The 23,628-nt window shown below is 41.5% G+C and overlaps 1 protein-coding gene across 1 annotated transcript; it reads right to left on the reverse strand.

The window, feature by feature from the left end:
• Window positions 1–722: 722 nt before the first annotated feature.
• On the reverse strand, window positions 723–23,408 carry pafah1b2 (platelet-activating factor acetylhydrolase 1b, catalytic subunit 2). Its single transcript, XM_060846843.1, has 6 exons — window positions 23,275–23,408; window positions 13,174–13,372; window positions 11,240–11,329; window positions 7,255–7,371; window positions 6,902–7,024; window positions 723–5,715 (listed from the first exon to the last, which is right to left on the reverse strand). Exons 2-6 carry the CDS (start codon window positions 13,252–13,254, stop codon window positions 5,437–5,439), a joined length of 690 nt encoding a protein of 229 aa, XP_060702826.1. The 5' UTR covers window positions 13,255–13,372; window positions 23,275–23,408; the 3' UTR covers window positions 723–5,436.
• Window positions 23,409–23,628: the final 220 nt, after the last annotated feature.

The raw sequence follows: 23,628 nt of genomic DNA on the forward strand, positions 1-23,628 counted from the left end.
AGCCCCTATCACACCTGCTCTCACAGGCTGACATTGACTTCCAATTAAGCAAGGTTTAGATTTTAAAATTCTCATTTGCGTTTTAAAATTCTTCCATTCCACCTTAAGAGGCGTGTGTGCTACTCCAGTTCTGGCCTCTTGTACGCTCCCAGTTGTAATCACTCCACCGTTGGTGGCCATACTGCATGCTTTCTTCAATCTTACATGGAGCTTTTAGCTGCATTTGCTCCAAGCTCTGGCATGCCCTCTCTCACCTCACTTTCAGGTTCTGCTTAAAACCTAATTTTATGTCATTCCTCCGGGTGCTCCGGTTTCCTCCCACAGTCCAAAGATGTGCGGGTCAGGTGAATTGGCTATGCTAAATTGCCCGTAGTGTTAGGTAAGGGGTAAATGTAGGGGTGTGGGTGGGTTGTGCTTTGGCGGGTCGGTGTGGACTTGTTGGGCCGAAGGGCCTGTTTCCACACTGTAAGTAATCTAATCTAATCTACTTTATCATTTGGTGTCATGCTGATTGATAGTGCAGCACCTTCGGCGTTTATATTCCATTAAAGCAGCTACATATTTGCTGTTGAAGTGTATTTGCAAAACATTCCAGTTTGTTTTGCGATTACTAGATGTGGATGGTATTGAGCCAAATACAACATACATCAGCATCATTATAAAATTGTAAGAAGAAAGGCTTCTAATTTTGAGGAAGTATTGTACCAAACAAACAGGCAGTGTTAACATTTCTTAATTTTAATACAGTACATTAAAGCATAAATTACCAGTACATTTAAGCACAACACACCACTGCTGTCAGATGACTGATAACAGCTACACATTCTTTTTTTTTAAATAGCATATATACTACCATTCAGCAAGTCATCCAAACAAGTAAGCAGTACTGTATGCCTTTTTCAATCTTACATGTAACACACATGTATTTGGCTACTGCACAGTTTTATCAAGCATTACTATACAATGTGTTTCTGGAAGCATAACCTTGCACAGAGATCATACATGCCAATATCTGAATAGTAAAATATGAGAATGCAGGAAATATTTTCAAAAAAGCCTTTTGGTGATTTTTTTTCAGTATAATGTAGTGTGCCTACAGTCAACACATCATGGGCCCATGTTCCAGAAATTCTTCTTCAACATATCTTTGTAAAAACAGTATGAAAAAGCTATAATACGGAGGGGTGGGAAAATAGGAGTACATCTTTTGGATCAGAGACCTGCTTAACAAAATGAGCAGAGTGTAAATATTGCTAAGTGGTTCTTTTGCTAAATGGAGAATCATAGTGCCATCCTGCATTGAGCTTAGGTTGTTACTTAACATCCTCTTAATTCGATCAGGACAAGTACTCACACACTGTACTTTGTGTCCTGTTCTGCTGTGCTAAATCGAGGACAGGCAGTTGTATCAGTCACCTCTCATAAATCTGACTGCAGAATTGAACATGGGAACAAAACATCTTCAGCTGCTTCTGTAAATTCTTAGCAGTTTCCCACAACTAGTTTAACATTAACATGGCTGGCAAAACATAAGTGATATACATATTTTAAAGGGTTTCCAGGTACGTGCGATGCAGAAGATGTGCATTTAATTTGGAGGCACGTTGGATAACAGTGAACAGTAACACAGGTGATGGGAAACAAACCAATCAACTTTGCATGAAAGCATTTATGGATTTTAGAACAGAAATGAAAGCAGCCATTGCATTAGATATGATCCTGTCCTATCAATGCTGGGCTTATGCTCACAGGACTTGATTCAGTGCATCTACCAGTCCGTCAGAAGACAATATGCCAGAAAGCCTGGGACTTCACACAGAATTATAAACCCAAACAGGAATATAACTCCTTTCGTTGATATTACCCTCTCTTCTTCTTTCATGCCACCCAGCTGGACAGTTTGACAACTTGCAGTTTGTTTATTTAGGTCAAGCAAGTGGCTACATAATTTTCACCTTAATTTTGGGTAAGCATTATTGCAGACTATGCTCCTTCTGATGCCTAATCTGTCCCTGACTAATGCAAGATAGCATTCAAGTTACAGAGCAGAGATTTTTAAACATCAAGAAAGAAAAAAAAAAGCTCACAATGATTATTAAAGTCCTAGTTGTTCAGGCCACTGAAGCATAATACCAGCCCTAAGGAATTCACAGGGCATATTCCTAGCTACAGTGCTGTTTACTAAGAGGAATTGTTGACTGACGTTTAAGTACAGCATTAATTTCACTTCTCTTCTGGAACTGGAGTAATTTTAATTACATACATTTACAAACATAAAAACTGAATGTGAGATGCTTATCCAACCCTATTATGTACAAATCCTGATCCCTTCCAAACCACGTTGGGCAAACTGTGTCTACACATGGTTTTCCAGCAGAACTCCCCTTTTGACTATTCTCAGGGACACAATCCAGGTGACACTGTAATCAGTGACTACTGCTTTGTCGGGTTCAGTCCCACACACTCTACTTCGGTCAGCCAGTAAATATCTAGGTACGTGAAACTGCACAGCGGCTACCTACTAGCAGGAGATGGCACGCATGTACTAGTTGCACCACCTTCACAACTGTAAAATGGAGGGTTATACAAAATAAGACAACTTACGAACTGAAAAGGGGGGTTTGGAAATGTCAGAAATTTACAAGAATAAAGCTAAACAGGACATTGTGCAGTATGTTCAGATCCAGGTGGCCAGGTTAACAGATCATTTCAGTATATCATTACTGCAGGCATTTCAGAATGCAGACAGGTATTTACTTGTGCAGCATTAATGGAGTAAACAGCCAGGGATAATACTTCATGATGTGTACATTTCAAAATGGAACAATATAGCTAGATCTCTGTTAAGTTGCATCAATGCAGCAGCATATAGAATCCTGCAATTCACTCCATGTGGCATATTAGGATCAGGGCTCTTCCATCAATAGCAGTTGCTTTTGTTGAAAGGACAGTATCTAAATCAGGACTTAAAAGGAGAATTCACAAACTTTCTTAAAATTTCATTAAAAACAAACTGACAGGTGTGGAACATGTTTTTCCTGCAATGTCAGTTGGCAATAAAGGTCACTAATCTGATAGTATTTACCCAAGATACCGCTGGTACTTTGGTTAATAGTTTCACAACTACCCCACCCATTCCAACTGGTCTCTAATATTTGGAGTTGCTTTCAGGTGATCCCTAGTGCTGTGATCACATTAAATTTGAGAGTCACTTGGTCACATTCTGCCCAACATCAAGGGTAAGCAATGATATAAATATGGCTGTTCTAAATCACTGAGACCAAAGTCATTCATTGGTTCTGAATTAGTGTTTGAAGCTGTTCAAAAACTAGCAGCCAATAGATTAATAAAGATACGTCACAATGAAGAGTCACTTCAGACTCGGTGGGTTTCAAATATTACTCTTCAGTTTCCTGGGAGTCAGATGACGTGGCTGCCACCATATGTGTTACCCAAAGTTCATTAATGAGACACTTGAAAGAACAAGGAAGGAGGTCAAATGAGAAAGTGCAGATCTATAACATGATAAAAAGTTCCGACAAAGTAAAATTTGGGTTAAGTAATAATCCTGTATGCCAGGGACATGAGCGGGGAACAGGGAGATAAATTTAACCCTCTCCTACATATCTCTACTGCACTGCCAATTTGCACATGGCCTCCTCTCTCTCCCTTTTCCATCATATAATGCTAATATAATGCTATTAATATTGGCGCAAGTAAAAACGCAAGTGAAAGTGTATTGCAAATTATATTCTGGAATCAAGACACCCACTTCCACTGTTTTTGTTACATATCCCCTACTGGGAGCAATGAGGTTAAACAGAATTAAGATACAAAACAAATAAAAATCTGAAAAACTGATACTAATTAAAGATAAACTGATCCTGATAGGTAAGATAGCTCTAGAAGCAGGGTTTATATATTTATTAAAAACTGATAATATGCAGTGTCCTCACACAGAAATTTCCTTCACCGAGTCATTTCCAAGATTCCCTCAGCAGGGAAAGCCACATAAATATTGTACTTTACATCCAGTAACACATTAATGAACCTTGCCTGTTTCCTCGTGGCACCAGTTTTACAACCAACCTCAAAGATTACAAGGCAGGACCTACTCAACAGCAGGTATCGCGGCCCATAGATCGGGTTCAGCAGGAAGCAACACTATCACCTCTGCTCAGAGGGATAGTAAACATCCGACCTTTTTGCTGTGCCATCCAAAAGACTCTCCCTTTTAGTTGCTGGGAATACTCCAAACTTAGGTGGTGTATTATTAAATTGTCAAATTACTGACTGCATGACTTCCTGCAACAACAGATGTACGTCTCTAAAGAACAGGTGGATGTTATCAGACATCTTTACTCTGTGGAAAACCTGCTCTCAGTAATGTTGGTGGGGAGGGGATTTCTTACCCAGGGACTGGCAAACCCTAAATGCAGTGCTACACCCATGATCTGCTTCTGTGGCAAATAATGTTGTGAAGATCCATTCATGTTACAAAGGCTTCAAGCCATGTACAAACCCATTCACTCACAAAGCCAATTCCTCTAGAGTTCACTGAAACAAAACAAAAAGTAGAAGAGTGTGGAAAGAGACCGACAAGAATTAAAACTGAATAATGTCTCCTTTGTTGTTCCTCTCCCTGTGCTGCATGACAGAATCTAAATTAAAGAAAGTAGTAGCAGAACAGGATTCTCACTCACAACGTGGTGATTGGTAACCATAGAAACAGAAAGCCTTTCCATTTCAAATAAGACTAATTACATTAAGAATTTGAAGTCAGGAACATAAAGACATCCAATGTCTTAGAATGGAAGCAAACATGTCAGCTGTATTCAGCAGTGGTTAACCCAAAATGAAAAGACAATACTCTTACTACCACTAGAGGTCTCCACAGCTCCTTACCGCAGTATTTACAAAGTACTGGAGACTAACACACAGTGTTGGAAAAATGTGAACGAGTCAATTTTTGTAAAAAGAATATCTGTACCATACAACTACCAACAGGCTATCTTCTGTGGCCACTATATCTATGCTTAAAAGAGATTTGGATGTAAATAGGGGTTCGCATTACACCAAGTCAGCGATAAAATCAATGGAAGACAGGTGTCTTCATCTTTAATAGATGGTGTCCAATGGCTAATTATTGCAGACGCACAACTATATTCAACATGAATGACCTCATTATGCCAAATGACAGTAACAGAACAATGCATATATAAACTGCACTGTCTATTTCAAATGTAGCCTAATGCTTTGATATAGAACAAAAATGTTCACTTCACAAGGGAACCCTGCACTTCAAAATATTGAAACAAATCAGGGTGCCTTGATTCAAATGTTCCAGGCAGGAGTGTTGCAGGATTCTATATGCAGCGCTGGTCGGATCCCAGTTTAAAAGAGATGGCAATGACAATATGAAGGGTTTGGATGCAATCACGCCAGGGTGGCTTGTTTCTCCTCAGGTGTCTCCTCCAGGAGCTGAACTAGCAGTTCATAGACAGGTTTGCAGACTTTGGCATAGCCGATTTGGGTGAGGTGCAAGTAATCAAACATGTCATGATGGGAGATGGTCCCATCGGAATGCACAAACTCTGCATCAACATTCAGGAACTGCATATTCGGGAACTTCAAGACAGATCTCTTCAACAACACGTTCACCTCCGCATTCTTCTCTCGCAAAGGATTGGGCTTCTCACCACGTGGCAGGAGACCCTGAAAGAGAACCATCACAAAGTAAAACAAGGTGACAAACAGCGATTACCCTCTTTCTCTTTGCTTTGCACTTTCCAAGTAGACTGTATGCTGGTTTGTTTGGGATTTGCTATGAGTTCTCCCAGGTCACAGAACGCCAAAAGCAGAATCCCCCCCAGAGTTCCTGCACTGGCTGAGGTTACCGTTTAGGTCCCACCTCCTCAACTCTGCCTTCGCCTGGTGACCCTCAGGTTAAACCAGCACCAATCATCTCTCTTCCTCTCTCTCTCTCTCTCTTATGGCCCTCTGAGACTATACTGATTTTATAGTATCATTTTTGCAAAATGAAATAAATTCATTCTCTGGCTTCGAGGTTGCTGGGGTCAGAAAGGCACTAGCTCTCCCATTAGTGGTTTACTCTCCCATCTTTCTCTCATGGCTCCACACATCATCTCAGTCACAGCAATTAGCTGCCTGTTTGCTAAAGGTCTCTGCTGATGTTGTTCTGGCTCCAGCACAATCCAGGTCTGTTTCTTCCTATACTTCTCCCATCCTTCCCCAGGGCTAAGCACCAGGCAACACAGCAGTTTTTCACAGATGACTGTGCACCCACAGCCTTCATGTGGCAATATACTAGCAGCTCTGCAACACACCACACTATGTTTTCTTATTTAACTCCCTGTGCACTACCAGCTATTACCAAGAAGAGAGCATTGACTGAAAATTAATCTGTTCTCAGGTCTCTTTTTTAAATTAATACACGGAATGTGGGCCAGCATTTATTATTAGCCCTAATTGCCCAGAGGGCAGTTAAGTGCCAACCACATTGCTGTGGGTCTGGAGTCATGTTCTTGTTTGATAAACAGCTTGCAGGAGATATATGACATTGGGTCTGAGGAGAATGAAACACCTCCAAAGCAGAGACCGTCACATTTATCTCAATCAGTCCCCCCAGGTGATCTAGGAATTCACCTTATGAGAAAATATTTCAGTCTCAAACACAAAATGTGCCGTCCTGGTGATTGGTTCATCCAACAACTGCTCTGCCATTTGTGGAGTGGATTGTTGATGGTCCAGGCCACAATCCTATCAGCCTTTGGAACAAAGTGGTAAGACGGCAAACAAACATGCCGCCTTTTCACTCTCAAAGAAAGGGAAGAGGCAAAAGCAATTTGTACACAGAAACATAATTCAAAAATCCACTCACCAAAACTACCACTTTGGCCTGAGGTTGCCTTATGTTAATGAGGTGCACAATAGCCTCGATCCCACCAACTACTTCCTCAGCCGTGTGTTCATGGTTGTTGGTCCCCACCCAGAGGACAATTACCTGCAAACAGTTTGCACTTTTACTCAACCCTAGTATTCAACTTCATTATAGATCAGAACACTCACATCGACCAAGCAGTTAAAACTTCACATCTAATAAAATTATTTCAATCTGATCAGGTTAGCAGATTGAGGGACCAAGCAATTTGCATGGATAAATATATTTCAAAAAGGACTTTAGTACAATCTATAACGGGGTTAAATTGGTTGGAAGTCCTGTTCTCTCCTTACCTTGGGTTTGATGTTTTCTAGTTCTCCATTCTCAAGCCTCCATAAGACATGTCGTGTGGTATCTCCTCCAATCCCAAAGTTAAGTGCATGCAGTGGTGAGAACAGGTCCCTCCAGATCTGTCCAAACAAAGAAAACTAAACGTAATTGCCGTACCAGCCTTTCAAGACTTTTATTTAGATTTAATGTCAATTTAGTTTGATCCAATGAGATGCAATTACTCTGATCTAGTATTACACTGGGTTTGCATTGGTCCTCCATGAAACAACTGGGGATAGGTAATTAAATTTTAATAAAGGGTGTTCAGTGTATGCAAGTAACAGTTATTAGGGTCTCCTTCATTCACCAGACATTAAGAGGAACAAAAAAATACTTCCAAAGTTTTAAAATGTTACATGTATGTGCAAACTGGAGATAGGGATAAATGTACACATACCTCATCCATCAGAATACTTTTCAGAAACAACATTTTTCCCTTTGGTTTGATAACATTGCTCAATTCACAACACCATCGATTTCCCTCCATCGGACCATGGCTATTATTTGCTACCACCTTCCAGCTGTTGGATGGTGGCAGAGAGTGTGCCAAATTGGAGATGTCAAGGCTCAGGGAAGGGAAAGCACTTTTCTTTATGAATTACCTCAGCAATGACCAAATCTTGCTCAGGTGAATGGGCCAACAACTAAAACTCTTTTAAAACAGGAGGCTTCTTATTCTTAAGCTGAGTCCCGTAGTCAGGTTTCTCGTAGAAGAGGAAGCATCCTCTCAGTATCCATCCTGTTAAGTGTCCTCAAGGTCTTATATCTGAACACGACCATCCCTCGCATTTCAGTTCACAGAGGCCCAACCTGTCCAACCATTCCTCATAAGATAAACCCGACACCACAGGAATCAGTCAGGTGAATCTTCGGAGCACTGTTTCTAATGTAGTTATGCCCTTTCTGAGATAAATGAGACCAAAACGGTACGAACATCCTGTCCAACTGTTTGTAACTTCCCTACAGTCTGTTGCCTTCCTAATCACTTGATGCACCTCAGTATTCACTTTGTGCTTCATGCACAAAGACACCCACATCCCTTGAGTCAGACAACCTATCACCTGCTGTTTTTTTCTATTCTTCCTGCCAAAATGAACGAGTTCACATTTTCCCACATTACACTTTTTCCAACTCACTTAAGAGATCTCCATTCCTTTGTGGACTCCTTATATCCTCCTCAGCTTCCTCTCCCACCAACATTGCAGTATCAGCAAACTTAGCAGGGAGACATTCAGTCTCTTCATTTGAAGTCATTGATACAGACTGTAAATAATCGAGCTCTCAGCACCAATCTCCACGGCACTCTACCTGTTAAGTGCTGTCAACCCGAAAATTTCAGTTACACTCTTTATCAGAGCACAGTGGAGGCAAGGGCAGTGAATACTTAAGGAAGAGTTAAATGGATTCTTGACTGACAAGGGAGTCAAAAGGTGTAGGAGTGTTAACAGGAAAATAGAGCTGGATCAACCACAACCTTATCAAATGACTAAGCAGTCTTGAAGAGGCAAATGGCCTACTCCTAACTCACATGCCTGTGTAAAGACACTCTGAAAGTCTTAACCCCTAGGCCAGGACATCAGTCCTCCTCAGTCTATGCATCACTTCAATTGCCTGAATGAGTCTATCAATCCAATGTGCAGCAATTGAGAAGCTTGACTGATGGGCAAGAAAATAGGTTAAGATTTCCCAAACTCAAGAGCTTAAAGATGACAGACTTTCACCCAATTAATTGGGGGCTGGACGATAGGCTGAGTCTCGAGAATTAAGGAGCGGGTTTGTAAACCCAAGAATCATTCACCCACCTCGGTATTTAAAAAAAAACACCTACACTTTGCCAATCGTCTCTGCCTGTCTAGCAGCATTAAATATTACAATTTCCTTAAAGTAGCATACTTCTTCAGGGCACTTCCTCTGACATTTAAAACAAAAAATGTTAAAGTCCTTTTAAGCCGTGAGCAAAACTGATGAAATGTCAGAGGCCTGAGGGACTCACTATGTTTTCCCCACAGGTGCTGCCTGATCTGTTGAGTATTTCCATTTTAATTTTTATTTCAAATTGTTAGTATCTTGCCACATTTTGCTTTTACTTCCTCTATTCTGTGATCCATGTCCATATATAGCTCATCCGAGCCATGCCAACCATCAGCTTTTCAAACTACACTCCGATTTTGTCTGAGGACCTGGGAACCCTAGTTTAGGTAATGGGCAATCCCCATGGGGGAATGTCGCTGATGCAATTATACTTCCATTTAAATGTCATAGCAATTAAGCTTCTTGTGACATTGATGGACAGTATGACAATTTATTGGCCTTGAGAGGGCTGTTTAGTCCTGATTTCGTTTAGAGTGAGAATAGGGGACAGGTACCGATTAGAAGATGAAAAACTTGGTGAAGCTTTGGATGATGTTCTTTGAAAGTTGGAAAAACAGAAGAAGCCCGAATGACCATGGTCAAGTTCTTATAGAGCAAAGGTATTTAGGTTTAGCTTTCAGCTGTTGCCATTGGGGTTTTGTCCCTCTCTCTACTACAGCTAAAAGCTGGGAGTTCTTTAACTGCCATGGAGACAATCTGTTTCTGAATTTGCCTTTTTTGCCAACAGTGCATTTATGGGATATTACTATATATTAGAACAATTAGAGTCATAGAGATGTACAGCATGGAAACAGACCCTTTGGTCCAATCCGTCCATGCCGACCAGATATCCCAACTCAATCTAGTTCCACCTGCCAGCAGCCGGCCCATATCCCTCCTATTCATATACCCATCCAAATGCTAGTTACTGGATCTATTACTCTTAAATTTTCCAGCAGAGTTATTCCAATTCCTTCTTTATTTTGTTGTCTTTTAACATAGTGTTTGAATAAATTGCATTTTGCTCAGCATTGAATAGTTGTCCAGTTGAATTGCGTTGGGAAATCTGCACCTCACACTTACCTTTAAGATAAAAAAAGTTAGCGTCTAGGCTATGGTCTTGATATATTTTGAGGCGGCTTGATCCAATCCATGACCACAGCAAGGGGACAATGAATGGACTGAATGACATTGGCATTGAATAGCACATGATACCAAAGCCACATCATGTGCTGCTGGAGTTGCACAAGGATTCGTAATAACCCGTATTAATTTACAAGTGTATAACTTGAGAATTACGAAAAAGCAGACACGTTGTGTCAAAGTCTTTTCTCTTTCACTCATCAGGAAAATTTGCAAGAATACCAAAAGGTAAAGGATGAACAACTTCCACACTATTTGGAGAACAGAGTGTTGATTAGTTGGTAAGTGGTCAATGATTGGCAGAGATGTTGCCATGGAGAAGTCATGGTCTGCTTCATTCTCCATGGCAACACTTGTGAAAAGGTTAAAGACCACTTACAACGCATTAGTGGACTCTTTTGAGGTATATAAAATGTAGTTCCTCCTTCACGCTGGTATTTTTGTGAATTATGAAAGTGAAAGCTTCCACAAAAAAAGTGATAATTTTCAGCAATACTAATGTTTTATTCATTTATTGAGGACTTCCTTGACCTTGGCAATAATAGTTGAGAGAGTTTACCAATAAATGGAACTTCAGAGGTCAGGGCAAAGAATTCAGGGCATTCAAGTCAAATCCCCACCATCAAAATTTAAGCATTTAAATTCAGTTTCAAAACAAATCACAAAATAAATTGATTCCAGTAAAAATGCCCATGACACAGGGGAATTGTACAAAGTCAACTGGAACACCAATGTCCGTTAGGGAACTTTCTTCCATTTTTACTCAGTAGTCAGTCATTCTGGTCCCACACCAATATGTTTGACTCTCAAGTGTCCTCTGAAACAAGTCTCAGGGGAACCAAGGATGGGTGGCAAGTCGCAGTCTAATCAGCCACAACAGCATCTCAAGAATTGAAAGAAAACAAAATGATTACTGACAACTGACCGGGAAAAGATAGTCAAGAGCTCACTTACCTCATATTGCTGCAGAAGTTGCACCATGGAATCACCTACAAAAAGGACATCAGGCTCTTTATCCTTGCAGTCCAGGACAAATCTGTTGTGCTGTAGATGTAAAAATCTCACTGAAACTTGCACCGCTCTGCTCAATAAAGCATCTCAACCGTTTCAGATAAATGCACTAGATACTACATGGGGGCAGCTTAAATGAAACAACAGTCATTCCAATCTAACACTAGGCCAGATTTGGAAGTTATGATTTGTGTGGGATACTGTGGTTGGGGAGACGGAGGGGGAGAAATTACCCCGTGCATTCAAACAGAATTACTGGAATTTGGAGAAAGGAAGAGATTTATACATTTTTTTTTCCTGAGTTGATTATTGACAGAAAATGATCCTGGGTTTAATCAAATCAATGCAGAAATCACAAGTTAAACTGAAACAAAGAAGTTGCTTTATCCTGTTAGAGCTCATTGTTCCCATTCCAGTTTCTTTCTGTTCTTTTGTTAGCTTTGATCAGTACCTTTTATGGTAGTCAATGATCAGCTGGGAAATAAGTGGCTACAACAGGACACAGAAGAAATAATTGGTGGGACAGATAAACAGACATCTGGCGTGTAGGGTGAAGTATACCTTTATATATCAACACTATGAATTCGATGCAACTCTGATTAATTAAGAGGAATTTTTTGCGGTTAAAACACACGACAATGCTTCCCAATGTTTTACCAGTACTGTTACAACCTGGTCAGAGCTCCACACCCACTACCACTGCATCACAGTTCAAGACCCCACTTGGATATCGACCCCCACTCTGGGGCAACCCTTGGGTTTTCAGAATAGCTTCTCAAACTTGCACAACACCTATAAACCTCTGCATTAGTAATGGCATTAAGGGAATTTTTATGTAACATGTATACCCAAAGAAAACTGGATCACAGTAAGTCACATGTGATTCAGAAGTGAAGGCATAATGTTCTGACTCACTATAATAATCACTGTCAGGCTAGAGAATGAATTTAAACAAATTTTCTTGAAGTGTCGTTAGAGTTGTGCCAAATGAGCAGGAAGTTACAGTTTTCTACTTGGTAAGGAAGTCAGAAGGTGCAGTTTCACAATGACTACTGTACACCCTCTGGTTGCTGACTCAATCTTGCACAGGGTCTTAGTCATCCAGCGTTTAGAGGTGTTCCACTCAAGACAAACAGAGAAACAATGAAGAACTAGACTTGGACGATCACAAACCTTGCTGCACTTTCAAGTCGATCTTTCAGCAAGAGCTGGACCCAATCATAAACTCTATTGTACCATAGGAAATGACATTATATCACAAAGAAGTTGGATTTATATAGCACCTATCATACTTTCAGGACTTTCCAAAGTGTTTTGCAGCCATTAAGGCCTGACCTGTTGCTCCTCCATCTTTCACTTTTCACAACAATTGTTAAAAACTACTTTTAAAAAACACTCCTAATTCTGGAGTTTTGTGTTCTGCTACGTGTTGATACTTGGGAGAGATTTAAGGGGTTCAAAATGAAAACTTTCCAGTTGCTAAGTCTGCAGATCAACTGTGTCAGCTACCAAGTGGTGGGGCCTCTTACCTAACAGGAGCAAATGCAAAACTAAAAAGGTCAAAACATGTCACTTTCACTCACCGATGATTGATCAACATAACAACAGTCAGGATGAGATCGAGAGGCAGGTCTGCTACAAGAGCTGCCTTAACCAACGCTTTAGTCTAGTTACTGTTTCTGGTTCAGATGGCCAAGATGGTGTGTAACCACCAAATGAAAAACTATAGCATCCTGCGGAGGGGACAGGGTTAATTTAGTGGTGAGAAAAATTGCACAGAACCTCAGCGTTTAAAAGGCTTGTTGCTATTGGTGTTGTGATCAGACTCAGCTTCCTACAATGACTGGCTGCTCACAGACGCGCCCTGAAATTCTTACCAGTGACTTCCAGCGACCATCTCCCTGGACATCCTCTGCACAGAGTGGGACTGCAGCGGAGTTTAAACCCTCTTGGCTCATTGTTTCCTTGAGGTGGTTTCCAAACCGGAACACCAGGAATAATGCTGGGAGCAGCGACTCAAGTGCGAAACCAGCACTCAAAGCTGGAGTGCTCAGTGTTCCTTGGTTAAAAACAGCCCTGCAGACACAACAAAAGAAATAAACAATTAAACTTCCTAGCTTCAATGCTCAGTTTAAATAACTTTATATTATAGACACTGCTCCTATTCATCCTGGCATTGGTAATGAATGGTTCTGTTACTATCATTTACACCTCCTCTATACCCATCTTTTGTGGCTCTATTATTCCATCACCACCCTATTTTATCTTTACCTTGCACCTCCATTTCCTGTCTCTCTACATGTTCAGAAGTTTCTTCCAGTTGAGGACACGTCAGACTTGAAATGCTAACTATTTTCCTCTTTATCCACGCTGCCAGACCTGCCAACTATTTCCAGCAGGGTGTGTTTCTAACTAAGTGTGCAACTCCATTTTATGGTTCAGTATTTATTAAAGATAGACCCAAGACTTGCCCACTCTAAGCTTCATACCTATGATGAGAATAATCCCTGCACGTTTACCTAGGTTATGGGTCACTGATATTTTCCACCAAATCCAATAGCAAGGTGATAGCTCCCAGCTGACTAATGGATTCACGAGATAGCCAGTCTCAGCCTAATTTCATTTATCTTTATCTAATTCTTATTCTTATTCTTTTTAAATGGAAAGGTCAGATTTTCTAAGGCTCAAATCTTGGTTGAATCAACATAAACCAAACAGAGCACAAGCTCCATACTTCTAGCTCATCCCAATTCGTTCTCCTCTGCGTAAGAACCACTGATTTTATCTTTTATAAAATATCCCACACCAAATCTGCATCCTGGTTACCCCTTGCCCTTGCTTGGATTTTAAATCAACCTCAGAACACCAGATCAGCAGACAAGGGCTTAGTTGAAAAGACTAGATTTATTCCAACAGAGAGCGATGGTGACTGTGCACAGTGATACAATGGAGACCTGTACTGTCATCTCTTGTCAGAATGTTGTGGTTCAAGTCCGATTTCAGGGACGTGAGCACAAATCCTAGGCCATCTCTCCAGTGCAGGAATGAAGACGTGTTATGCCTGTTAGAGATGCCGTCTTTCTGGCAAGATGGTGAACTAAGGTCTCATCTCAAGCAGATGTTAAAACAAAGCTGTGGCATTATTCTGAAAGAGGTCAGGGAAATTCTCCCAAATACGACTGACCTATTATTTATTCTTTGACCAACATCAGCGAGGCAGCGTATTTGGTCACTGTCCCGTTGCTGTTCGGGGGAAATGTGTTATGTGCAAATTAGTTCCTATCTTTCTCACATGACGACATTTCAAAAATATTTAAATTGGGTGTAAACTCAAGTTTAGGACATGTCGCAGGAATGTTGATATATAAATGAAAGCCTTTCTTTACAAATTTAACCATTCTTTACTCAAACCAACAAATAGTTGCTGCTACAAGGACAACCTCAACGGGAACGTTTTCTTTGGTATAGGAATTCATTATTTGTTCAAATATATTGCTTCATATTTAACAAAAATAAATCGCATCCATCGTCCTTGCTACAATCATATTACCAATTCTGCTGTTAAACCTCAGGTGAGCAGCAAATTCCGAGGTCACCCAGTGCCAGGGTGAGATCATTCATACACACAGCCAGTATAAGCACGGACCCCTGAGCTGCATCACTTCCAATCCACCACCAGCCTCAGCAGCTCCTAATTGCACCAACTCAAGTCTCTTGTGAGTGAAGCAGCTCTCTATTAATGCTGCTCACACATCCTAGAAACATTCCAATAATCCTTAGGTCTCATGAAATGCCTTCCGTCTGTCACTTAATCCCAAACGGCTGCAATTGGCAATGTCCAATTTAGCAGGAGACCACTGTGGTAGCTTAACGCCCGTGACAAGGACACCAATTATTGTTCCTCCTTGGACTTTCGCTGTGTAAAGGATAACACTAGGACCCCGGGGAAACTCAGAGATTCCCGGTCATTAGTATTCGGCCTCAGTTGAAGCTTCATGTTTTGCTGTCAGAACTAGCAGTGTCTGCAATGAATTTTTGCCAGAAGGAGAACATCAAGGGGCATTAAAAAGGGTTTTAAAAAAATTAGAAAACGAGGGATACAGAAGGAAGTGTAGATGACAAAAGGACAAAATGAAAACCTGAGAAAATATGAGGGGGGTGGTGGGGTGAGAGACAGAGAAAGGACAAAAAACAAAGGTGAAACTGGTTTAGAAAGGAAACTGAAAAGGTACCCACAGACCCTTCTCCACACATCCAGGATTTATTTGCACATATTAGTGATCTGACCAGTCAAATTCAGGTACTTTCTGCCATCTGCGTACTCTGCATACCAGCACTGAGGACAAACAGAGTGCATAAATCATGGAGGGGAAGCTGGCTGCAGCATTGCTGTACTGACAGAGGGTCAGAGGCAGAGCACAAGTGTACATACCCCAAACGCCAAGCATTAAGTGGCTTGGTCATCGGGTCAGGGGTGCCATGACTTGCACAAGTATCCAGGCTGACCTCTATAGATTGGACGGCCAGCACTTGGCTAAATGCACGACTGGTGAGATCCAGCAAGGCAGGTCAAAATACATCTGAGAGGTATAGATCAAGGAGAGCTAAGACCACAACATGACAGCAAGATTCATCACTGAGCCTACTGTCAACATTCGCAAATGGGAGTTACTTTGCTCCTAGTACTCATCACTGAATTATGTTTTTCTTTAAAAAGAATTAATTAAATTGGGGGCTGCCATTTTGTAGATTCTGCAGTTTTAACACCTCAAATTCTGTTGGTGTGATGCAGTAGACAAACAAAAAAAAGATTAAAACACTCATCATTCTGCATACCGAACATTACAGATGTTACATATAGAACTTTACAGTGCAGTACAGGTCCTTTGGCCCTCAATGTTGCGCCGAGCTGTGGAACCAATCTGAAGCCTAACCAACCTACACTATTCTATTTTCACCTATACGTTTATCCAATGACCATTTAAATGCCCTTAAAGTTGGCGAGTCTACTACTGTTCCACGCCCCTACTACTCTGAGTGAAGAAACTACTTCTGACATTTGTCCTATATTTGTTACCCCTCAATTTAAAACTCAGTCCCCTCATGCTAGCCATCACCATCCGAGGAAAAAGGCTCTCACTGTCCACCTTATCTAATCCTCTGATTATATGCCTCAATTAAGTCACCTCTCAATCTTCTTCCCTTTAAATGAAAATAGTCTTAAGTCCCTCGGCCTTTCCTCATAAGGCCTTCCGTCCATACCAGGAACAACCTAGTAAATCTCCTCTGTACTCTTTTCAATGTCTCCACGTCCTTCCTATAATGCAGTGACCAGAACTGAATGCAATATTAATTACCATTGTAGCAATTGTATTTAGCTGGAATATTGTTGTGTTTACTATAAGCTTATTAAAAGCTTTGGTTGCACCAAACAATTCACTCTTACCCCAATAAGCTTTAATAATAATTTATTGAAGTTGTTGTTTTTGAAATAATATTGGTGATGAAACAGCTAGGATAGTGAAGCTTTGGCATTTAGTATGCTTGCCTTTATTGGTCAGTGACTAGAGTATAGAGGTTGGGAGGTCATTTGCGGTTACACAAGACACTGGTTTGGCCAATTTTGGAATACGGTGTACAATTCTGGTCTCCCTGCTATAGAAAGCATGTTGTGAAATTTGAAAGGGTTCAGAAGAAATTTCAAGAACATGGCCAGGGTTGGAGGGTTTGAGCTGTAGGGGGAGGCTGAATAGGCTGGGGCTGTTTTCCCTTGAGCATCAGAGGCTGAGGCGTGATCTTTTAGAGGTTTATAAAATCATGAGGGGCATGAATAGGGGAAATAGACAAGATGTTTTGCCTGGGGTTGAGGGAGACCAAAAGTAGAGGGTATAGGTTTAGGGTGAGAGGGGAAAGATTTAAAAAAGAGACCTAAAGGGCAACTTTTTCATGCAGAGGGTGGGGCGTGTATGGAATGAGCCGCCAGAGGGAGTGGTGGAGGCTGGTACAATTACAACATTTGAAAGGTATCTGGATGGGTATATGAATAGGAAGCATGTAGAGGGATATGGACCAAATGCTGAATAATAGGACTAGATTAATTTAGGACAACTTATCAGTATGGACGAGTTGGACCGAAGGGCCTGTTTCCATGCTGTACATCACCAAGACTCTTATGCTATATTGGGTCCTGCAATCCTTAGGCATCTACACCATATAGGTAGCCATACAGTAAAATTCTACTCTGCCTGAATAAATATGTCTGCTTCAGGATAGTGCATTCAACTGCTCTTTTTTGACCTTTCCCATTCGCAGTCTCTGCCAAAACTAGTGTCAGCTTTTTTTTTGGAAAAAAAGTATTTCATGGATGTGAGCATCACTGGCAAGGTCTGCTTTGTTCCCCATCCATAAATGCCCTTGAACAGAGGGGCTATATCAGTGGACAATTCACAGTCAGCCACATTGTTGTGGGCTTGGAGTCACATGTAGGTCAGACCAGGTAAGTATTTAAGATTTCCTTCCCTGATGGACATCCATGAACCAGGTGGATCTTTACAAGCATTAATGATTGTCAAGTCTGGATTTAATCATTAAAGTAAATTCCATGGTGGGATCATGCCCCAGAGCATTAACCTCGGCATTTGGATTACTATTCCAGGGACATTACCACAATGTCATCACGTTCCCCTGTTGTCTAGGCTGATGGCCTACAGCACTACAGATCATTAAACTCACGTGATTTGGAACGTCCATCCTGTCTATCCAGACTAGACCGTGATCCCTAGTCTTAGATGTGAAAGACCAATGCCCAAGTCATTGTAGTATCTAGACCATTGTGTTCCTTCTGTGCTATCCTAAATTCATTGCATAACATTGTCCTGCCCAGCATGTAGAACAGCCCAGCATCTAACAGTATTCTACGCAGGGCTCAGAATGCAACTCGGAGACACAGCACACGTGTAAGAAGTGTAAAATCTGTACTGTTGTATTTACTCCAGGTTCAAAGCGTCACAGTTTCACACATCTACTAATGTATTTTAGCAAATTGAGTGCCAACTTCGCAGTTGATGCCTCTCTACCATATCGGGAGCTGCAAGAGAGGTCGAAGCAGGCGCTGAAGGAAGTAGGTTTTGGCATCGTGACATTCTGCCTGGGGTTTAAGGTTCCCCTAATAGAAACTTATTTTTATGCAGTTACCAGTAGGATGCTCAGTCTCCTCTCTGCCTCGTGCTTTTGACAATTTACTTATTGTCAAAACGACACAGCCATTCTTAGGAGCTTACAGCAGATGCTGGAATCTGTACTGAAAACAAATAAATGCTGGAGATCACAGAGGGTCAGACAGCATTCGTGGACAGAAAGCAAGCTAATGTTTCAAGTCTAGACTCTTTCAGTACAGCCATTCTTAGGCTACACAATCCACAGGAACCACATGATACTTAAAACCAGTTAGACAGAGTGTATTAGTTCTACAACAGAGTAATAGGACTCAAGGCAGCACAAGTAACTCTCCCACACAGCCCACAATAAGGATCCCCCTCAGGGTGTTACCTCCCTGCAAAATCGAACAGGAAGAGTACATGTGGAAACAAAAACAAGTGACAAACCTGTCTCACAAATGCCTCTTAGTGGGGAAAGCGAGCACTGCATGAGTCTCCCCACCACTTGCTCCAACCCCAACCTAGACCACAATTGGGTGATAAGAAAAATTAGGAACTTGGTCACTGTATGTCTAATTGCCCGACACAGGAAAAAAAAGAAAATCATCAAAAAAAAAAGCCCTAGTTTATGCAGTTTTAATTGAGCTGCTAGAAGGCACAATGAGGTGATTCCCTATGATACTTTAAACACATACACACAACCTGACCTTCATTAGATTAGATTAGATTAGATTACTTACAGTGTGGAAACAGGCCCTTCGGCCCAACAAGTCCACACCGACCCACCGAAGCGCAACCCACCCATACCCCTATGTATACCCCTTACCTAACACTACGGGAAATTTAGCATGGCCAACTCACCTGAGTTGCACATCCGGGAGGAAACCGGAGCACCCGGAGGAAACCCACGCAGACATGGGGAGAACGTGCAAACTCCACACAGTCAGTCGCCTGAGGTGGGAATTGAACCCAGGTCCCTGGCGCTGTGAGGCAGCAGTGCTAACCACTGTGCCACCGTGCCGCCCATGACTGGTGGCATTTCCATTGTTGCTGATCCATTACCAAGAAAATCAAACAGCCTTAACCTGCATTAACTCTCAGCCCACTTACTTTTAGAACCTGCTGATTTCATGCTTTTTAACTTTATATTCCTTGGAAAATTATCCACATCCCACGTGATTTCTTAAATACATGTGCATATCTCAAATCAGGCAATAACAATGAGGTTTTGTTGGTACCTTTTTACCAAGTGTTGAGACTGAATCTTTGACATCTACAAAACATTGAGAAAGCTAATTCACGTTACTGAACTGTACTACACAGTTGCTCTGAACCTTGAACACCATCCAAGTACACTGGATTCCACCATCTTGACAACCATCTCATGCTGCAGCATCTGCACTGATGCAATTATTAACAGAGGATTTACAATTAAAACACCAGCCTGGAAAAGTGACCATCTGTTCATCTTTAACGGAGAAACCTCTCATACCTGTGACTTTGCACTAATTTGTCTGAACAAGATATGCAATGCTGCAATTTTTGATAATAGGTTGGACCTCTTAACATCACACTTGGAGGACTGTGCACAGTTGTGATCTCTAAAATAAAAATATAAAGATGCAATGGAAAAAGCTCAAAAAGACCAGACAAAGATGCCAGAGAGAAGCGATAATTGACAATGATGAAAAAACACTGAACAGACCTCACTTGAGACCAACTTCTGCCTAAAAACACTCAAGTCCTTACATCACAACGATTGCAGTGATTCACAGAAGCAGTCTCAAAGGGCTTTGGGGCCAGGCAGCAAGAGCAACAACACCCACATCTCTCAGACAAACAAAAGTCAGGAATTTTCACACAGGCAGAAACATCGGCATTGAACAATTGGGACAAACCGTCTGTTTCTGTACTGTCAATTCTACGAAATGCCCAAAGCATTTAACAGAAGAAGCGAGTTATTTTCAGTTTTTTTTCCCCTGTTGTTGACTAGTAGATCTGATTGCTTTCACGTGCACAAGCTGCCCATTTGCAATTTTCTGGAAGTGAAATTCAGTCAGATTCTGTAGAGTTTGATTGTTCTCACGATTGGTTAATTATCCAGAGAGTAAAGTTAAAAATAGCCTTCAATTATCTCCAGTGTTGAAAAATCTCACACAGCCTCATCCTCAAGCATGTTCTTCTACAAAATCTCAAAGTTGGAGTCGATTTTTCTCCCCGAACTCCACCTTCCACACATGGACTCTTCAGATTTGTTGAAATTATATTTGGGCGTCATCCAATCATCACTGCCTGGTTTACGAGAGTTTCTCAGACACTTATCAACCCTGTACTGCCCTGACTCTTAGGGTCTTGAACCTTCCTTTCGGGCTCTTATTTAAAAACCAAACCAGTTGATGGTGTTACCATGCCGTCTGAGGCTTGCTGGGCATTCTGAAAAACCTCATTGCAGCCAGAAAATTAACTTTATGCTAGATCATACTTTATTTTGTATGCTCCTGTAAAAAAGATCCTGGAATGTTTCATTATGCCAAAGGAAGTTGTTGTATGAGACTGAACCGGAGGCGAGGGGAATGCCTTATGAGGACAGACTGAGTAGACTGGGATTACATTCATTGGAATTTTGAAGAATGAGGAAGGATCTTATAGAAACATATACAATTATAAAAGGGAATAGATAAGACAGTAGTAGAAAGGATGTCTCCACTGCTCAAGATTAGAGGGAGCAGATTTATGACTGAATTGAAAAGGAATTTCTTGACCCATGGAGTTCTAAGTCTATGGAATTCCTTGCCTAGTGAAGTAGTTGACGCTACTTCAGTAACATTTTCAAACCTAAGACAATTCCTTTTATTGTTATAAAAAAATCTAAGGGATACGGTGAGAGTGCAGGTAAGTGGAGCTGAGGCCACGAAAAGATCTTATTGAATGGCGGAGCAGGTTCGAGGGGCCAGACAATCGACTCAGGCTCCCAGTTCTTATGAATCATTCCTCAAATCTGCTTTTACACAACAGATTCTTATTTAGAGTCAGAGATGTACAGCAGGAAATTGACCCTTCAGTCCAACTCGTCCATGCCAACCAACTATCCTAAATTACTCTAGTCCTATTTGCCAGCACTAGGACTCATGTCGCTCTAAACCCTTCCTATTCATGTCCTCCTCCAGATGCCTTTTAAATGTTGTAACTGTACCAACCTCCACCACTTCCTCTGGCAGCTCATTCCATATACACAACTCTACATTGAAAAGGATGCCCCTTCGATCTCTTAAATCTTTCCCTCTCACCCTAAACCTATGCCTTCTAGCTCTGGACTCTTTCAGTCCAGGGAAAAGACCGTCTATTTACCCTATCTATGTCCCTCATGATTTTATGAACCTCTATAAAAGGTCACCCTTCAGCCTACTTTTGTCCAACTCAAAAAATAATTTAGAAAGGAACATTACATCTTTATTTTTGTCAGTTGGTTATATTTGATTTTACAATCATTTAACTTAGACCATTAGCATCCCTGATGACAGAAGCACTGCTTTAGAGAGGTTTCTTGTTCACCAACACTGAATTGAGATGGGATAGACTATTCAATTATCCCAGGGTTATTGATGATCTGCATCGATGGTAATCAGATATGTAAACTCCCCTCAGTTGACCTTCATGACGGTTAAGATTTGGCGCTTTCACCACTGCAGCCTGGATTCAATGCATGGTCAGGAATAACATTTTAGGGTGGTGAAATGGTCAAGTCTCTATATCTGTGCCAGAAGGCCAGGGTTCAATTCTCATCAGGCCCATATGTGTGACATAACATGCCCAAACATGGGCAACAAAAATAAAATTGAAATAAGAATTAAAATATTTATAACATAAATCAGGATCATTTCCTTCCTCCTGATTACAGCACTGTTTAAACAAAAGTAACGGGTGGGGGAAGAAATACAGGTTTTATAAAAAACTGTTTCACATTTAATTGGACTTAATGCTGAGGCAATTTTAAAAAAACTTCAAGAGCCAAAATCTATATTGACTGTAAACAAATGATCAAAATCTGTCATATTTCATCAGACCTTAAAAGTAGCAACATTTATTTCCAAATGACAAAAAGCATTAAACTACAGAAAGATACCTCACACCAATTTGAAATTTTTGGGGACCTATAGGTTTTCAAAATTTACATATGCTTGATTCATGAACAATATGACTGCTGGGAAATGAATACTTTCCCATTGCAAACAACCACAATCAATACCAAATAATCTTTTGAGTTCTAACACCGATAGGTGCAAACTCTCCTCTACTCTGGCCCACCAAACGTCCATGATCCAACCATGACATTTTACAATTTCCCACCCTAACCACGCCTGAACAGGACAGATCATTTCCCAAATGTAGTTCCCACCTCAAAGAAGTCAAAAACCAGCGTTTGCTCTCTCTCCAAGGAAACAATAAGAAACGCCAACGACGTGGTGTTTATTTGACTTGCTGTACCTGCAGACATGTTACCCTGCATCCTCCACAGCCAGCACCAAATCATCATTTTCTGAAAACAAAAATTCTGAAATGGGTTTCGTCAGCTGGAGGCGGCAGCCTGACCTCGACAAACTCCGTACAGTTTGGTGGTGGGGGTAATTAAAAAAAAAAGGAGAGTTACCCTTTTATTTCTTTTAAAAATAAAAGACGTAACAATGCCACAGAATTGGAATGTGCATCCTGCTTTTGCAGGCCATCAAGCATTAGGTGTTGGGGGGCAGGTCTGGAAGGAAGAGCTGCAGATTTCAGGGAGGGATGGGGAAAGGCTTGGACAACCACAAAGGTGGGTGATACCTGCACTGGAGGGGAGTCAGAGTGAGTTGCGACTGCGGGTTCCCTCTGTATCCACTGGGATCTCCTTCTGTCCTGGGGCTTCTCCTCCTCCGCTACAAATGTATCCAAGCTGGAGCCACAGCATTCCACCGACTTCCGCCTGTGCCTGCCAATCAAACTGGCAGAAGTCCCGCCCCCGCTTTGCACCCCTATTGGCCGCCGGCGCACCGCACCCTCCGCCAATGGCGTCGCCCCCGTTTCCCACCCCCCTCGACATCTAGGCACTCCATTGGTCGACCTCCCTGTCAATCTGTCGGGGACGGCGCCCCGCCCCTTTCCCAGCGCATGTGCGCAGATCACCGCCCACCTCCTCCG

The sequence above is a fragment of the Hemiscyllium ocellatum genome, chromosome 29, assembly GCF_020745735.1.
Source record: "Hemiscyllium ocellatum isolate sHemOce1 chromosome 29, sHemOce1.pat.X.cur, whole genome shotgun sequence".
NCBI lineage: Eukaryota > Metazoa > Chordata > Chondrichthyes > Orectolobiformes > Hemiscylliidae > Hemiscyllium > Hemiscyllium ocellatum.

Excerpts from the sequence above, each read along its gene's own strand:
- pafah1b2 (XM_060846843.1), bottom strand. The coding sequence starts at position 13,254 with ATGAGCCAAGAGGGTTTAAACTCCGCTGCAGTCCCACTCTGTGCAGAG. Across the intron at positions 7,372-11,239 it reads AACTTCTGCAGCAATATGAG|ATCTGGAGGGACCTGTTCTC; the intron begins GTAAGTGAGCTC and ends TTGTTTGGACAG. Across the intron at positions 5,716-6,901 it reads AGGCCAAAGTGGTAGTTTTG|GGTCTCCTGCCACGTGGTGA; the intron begins GTGAGTGGATTT and ends GTTCTCTTTCAG.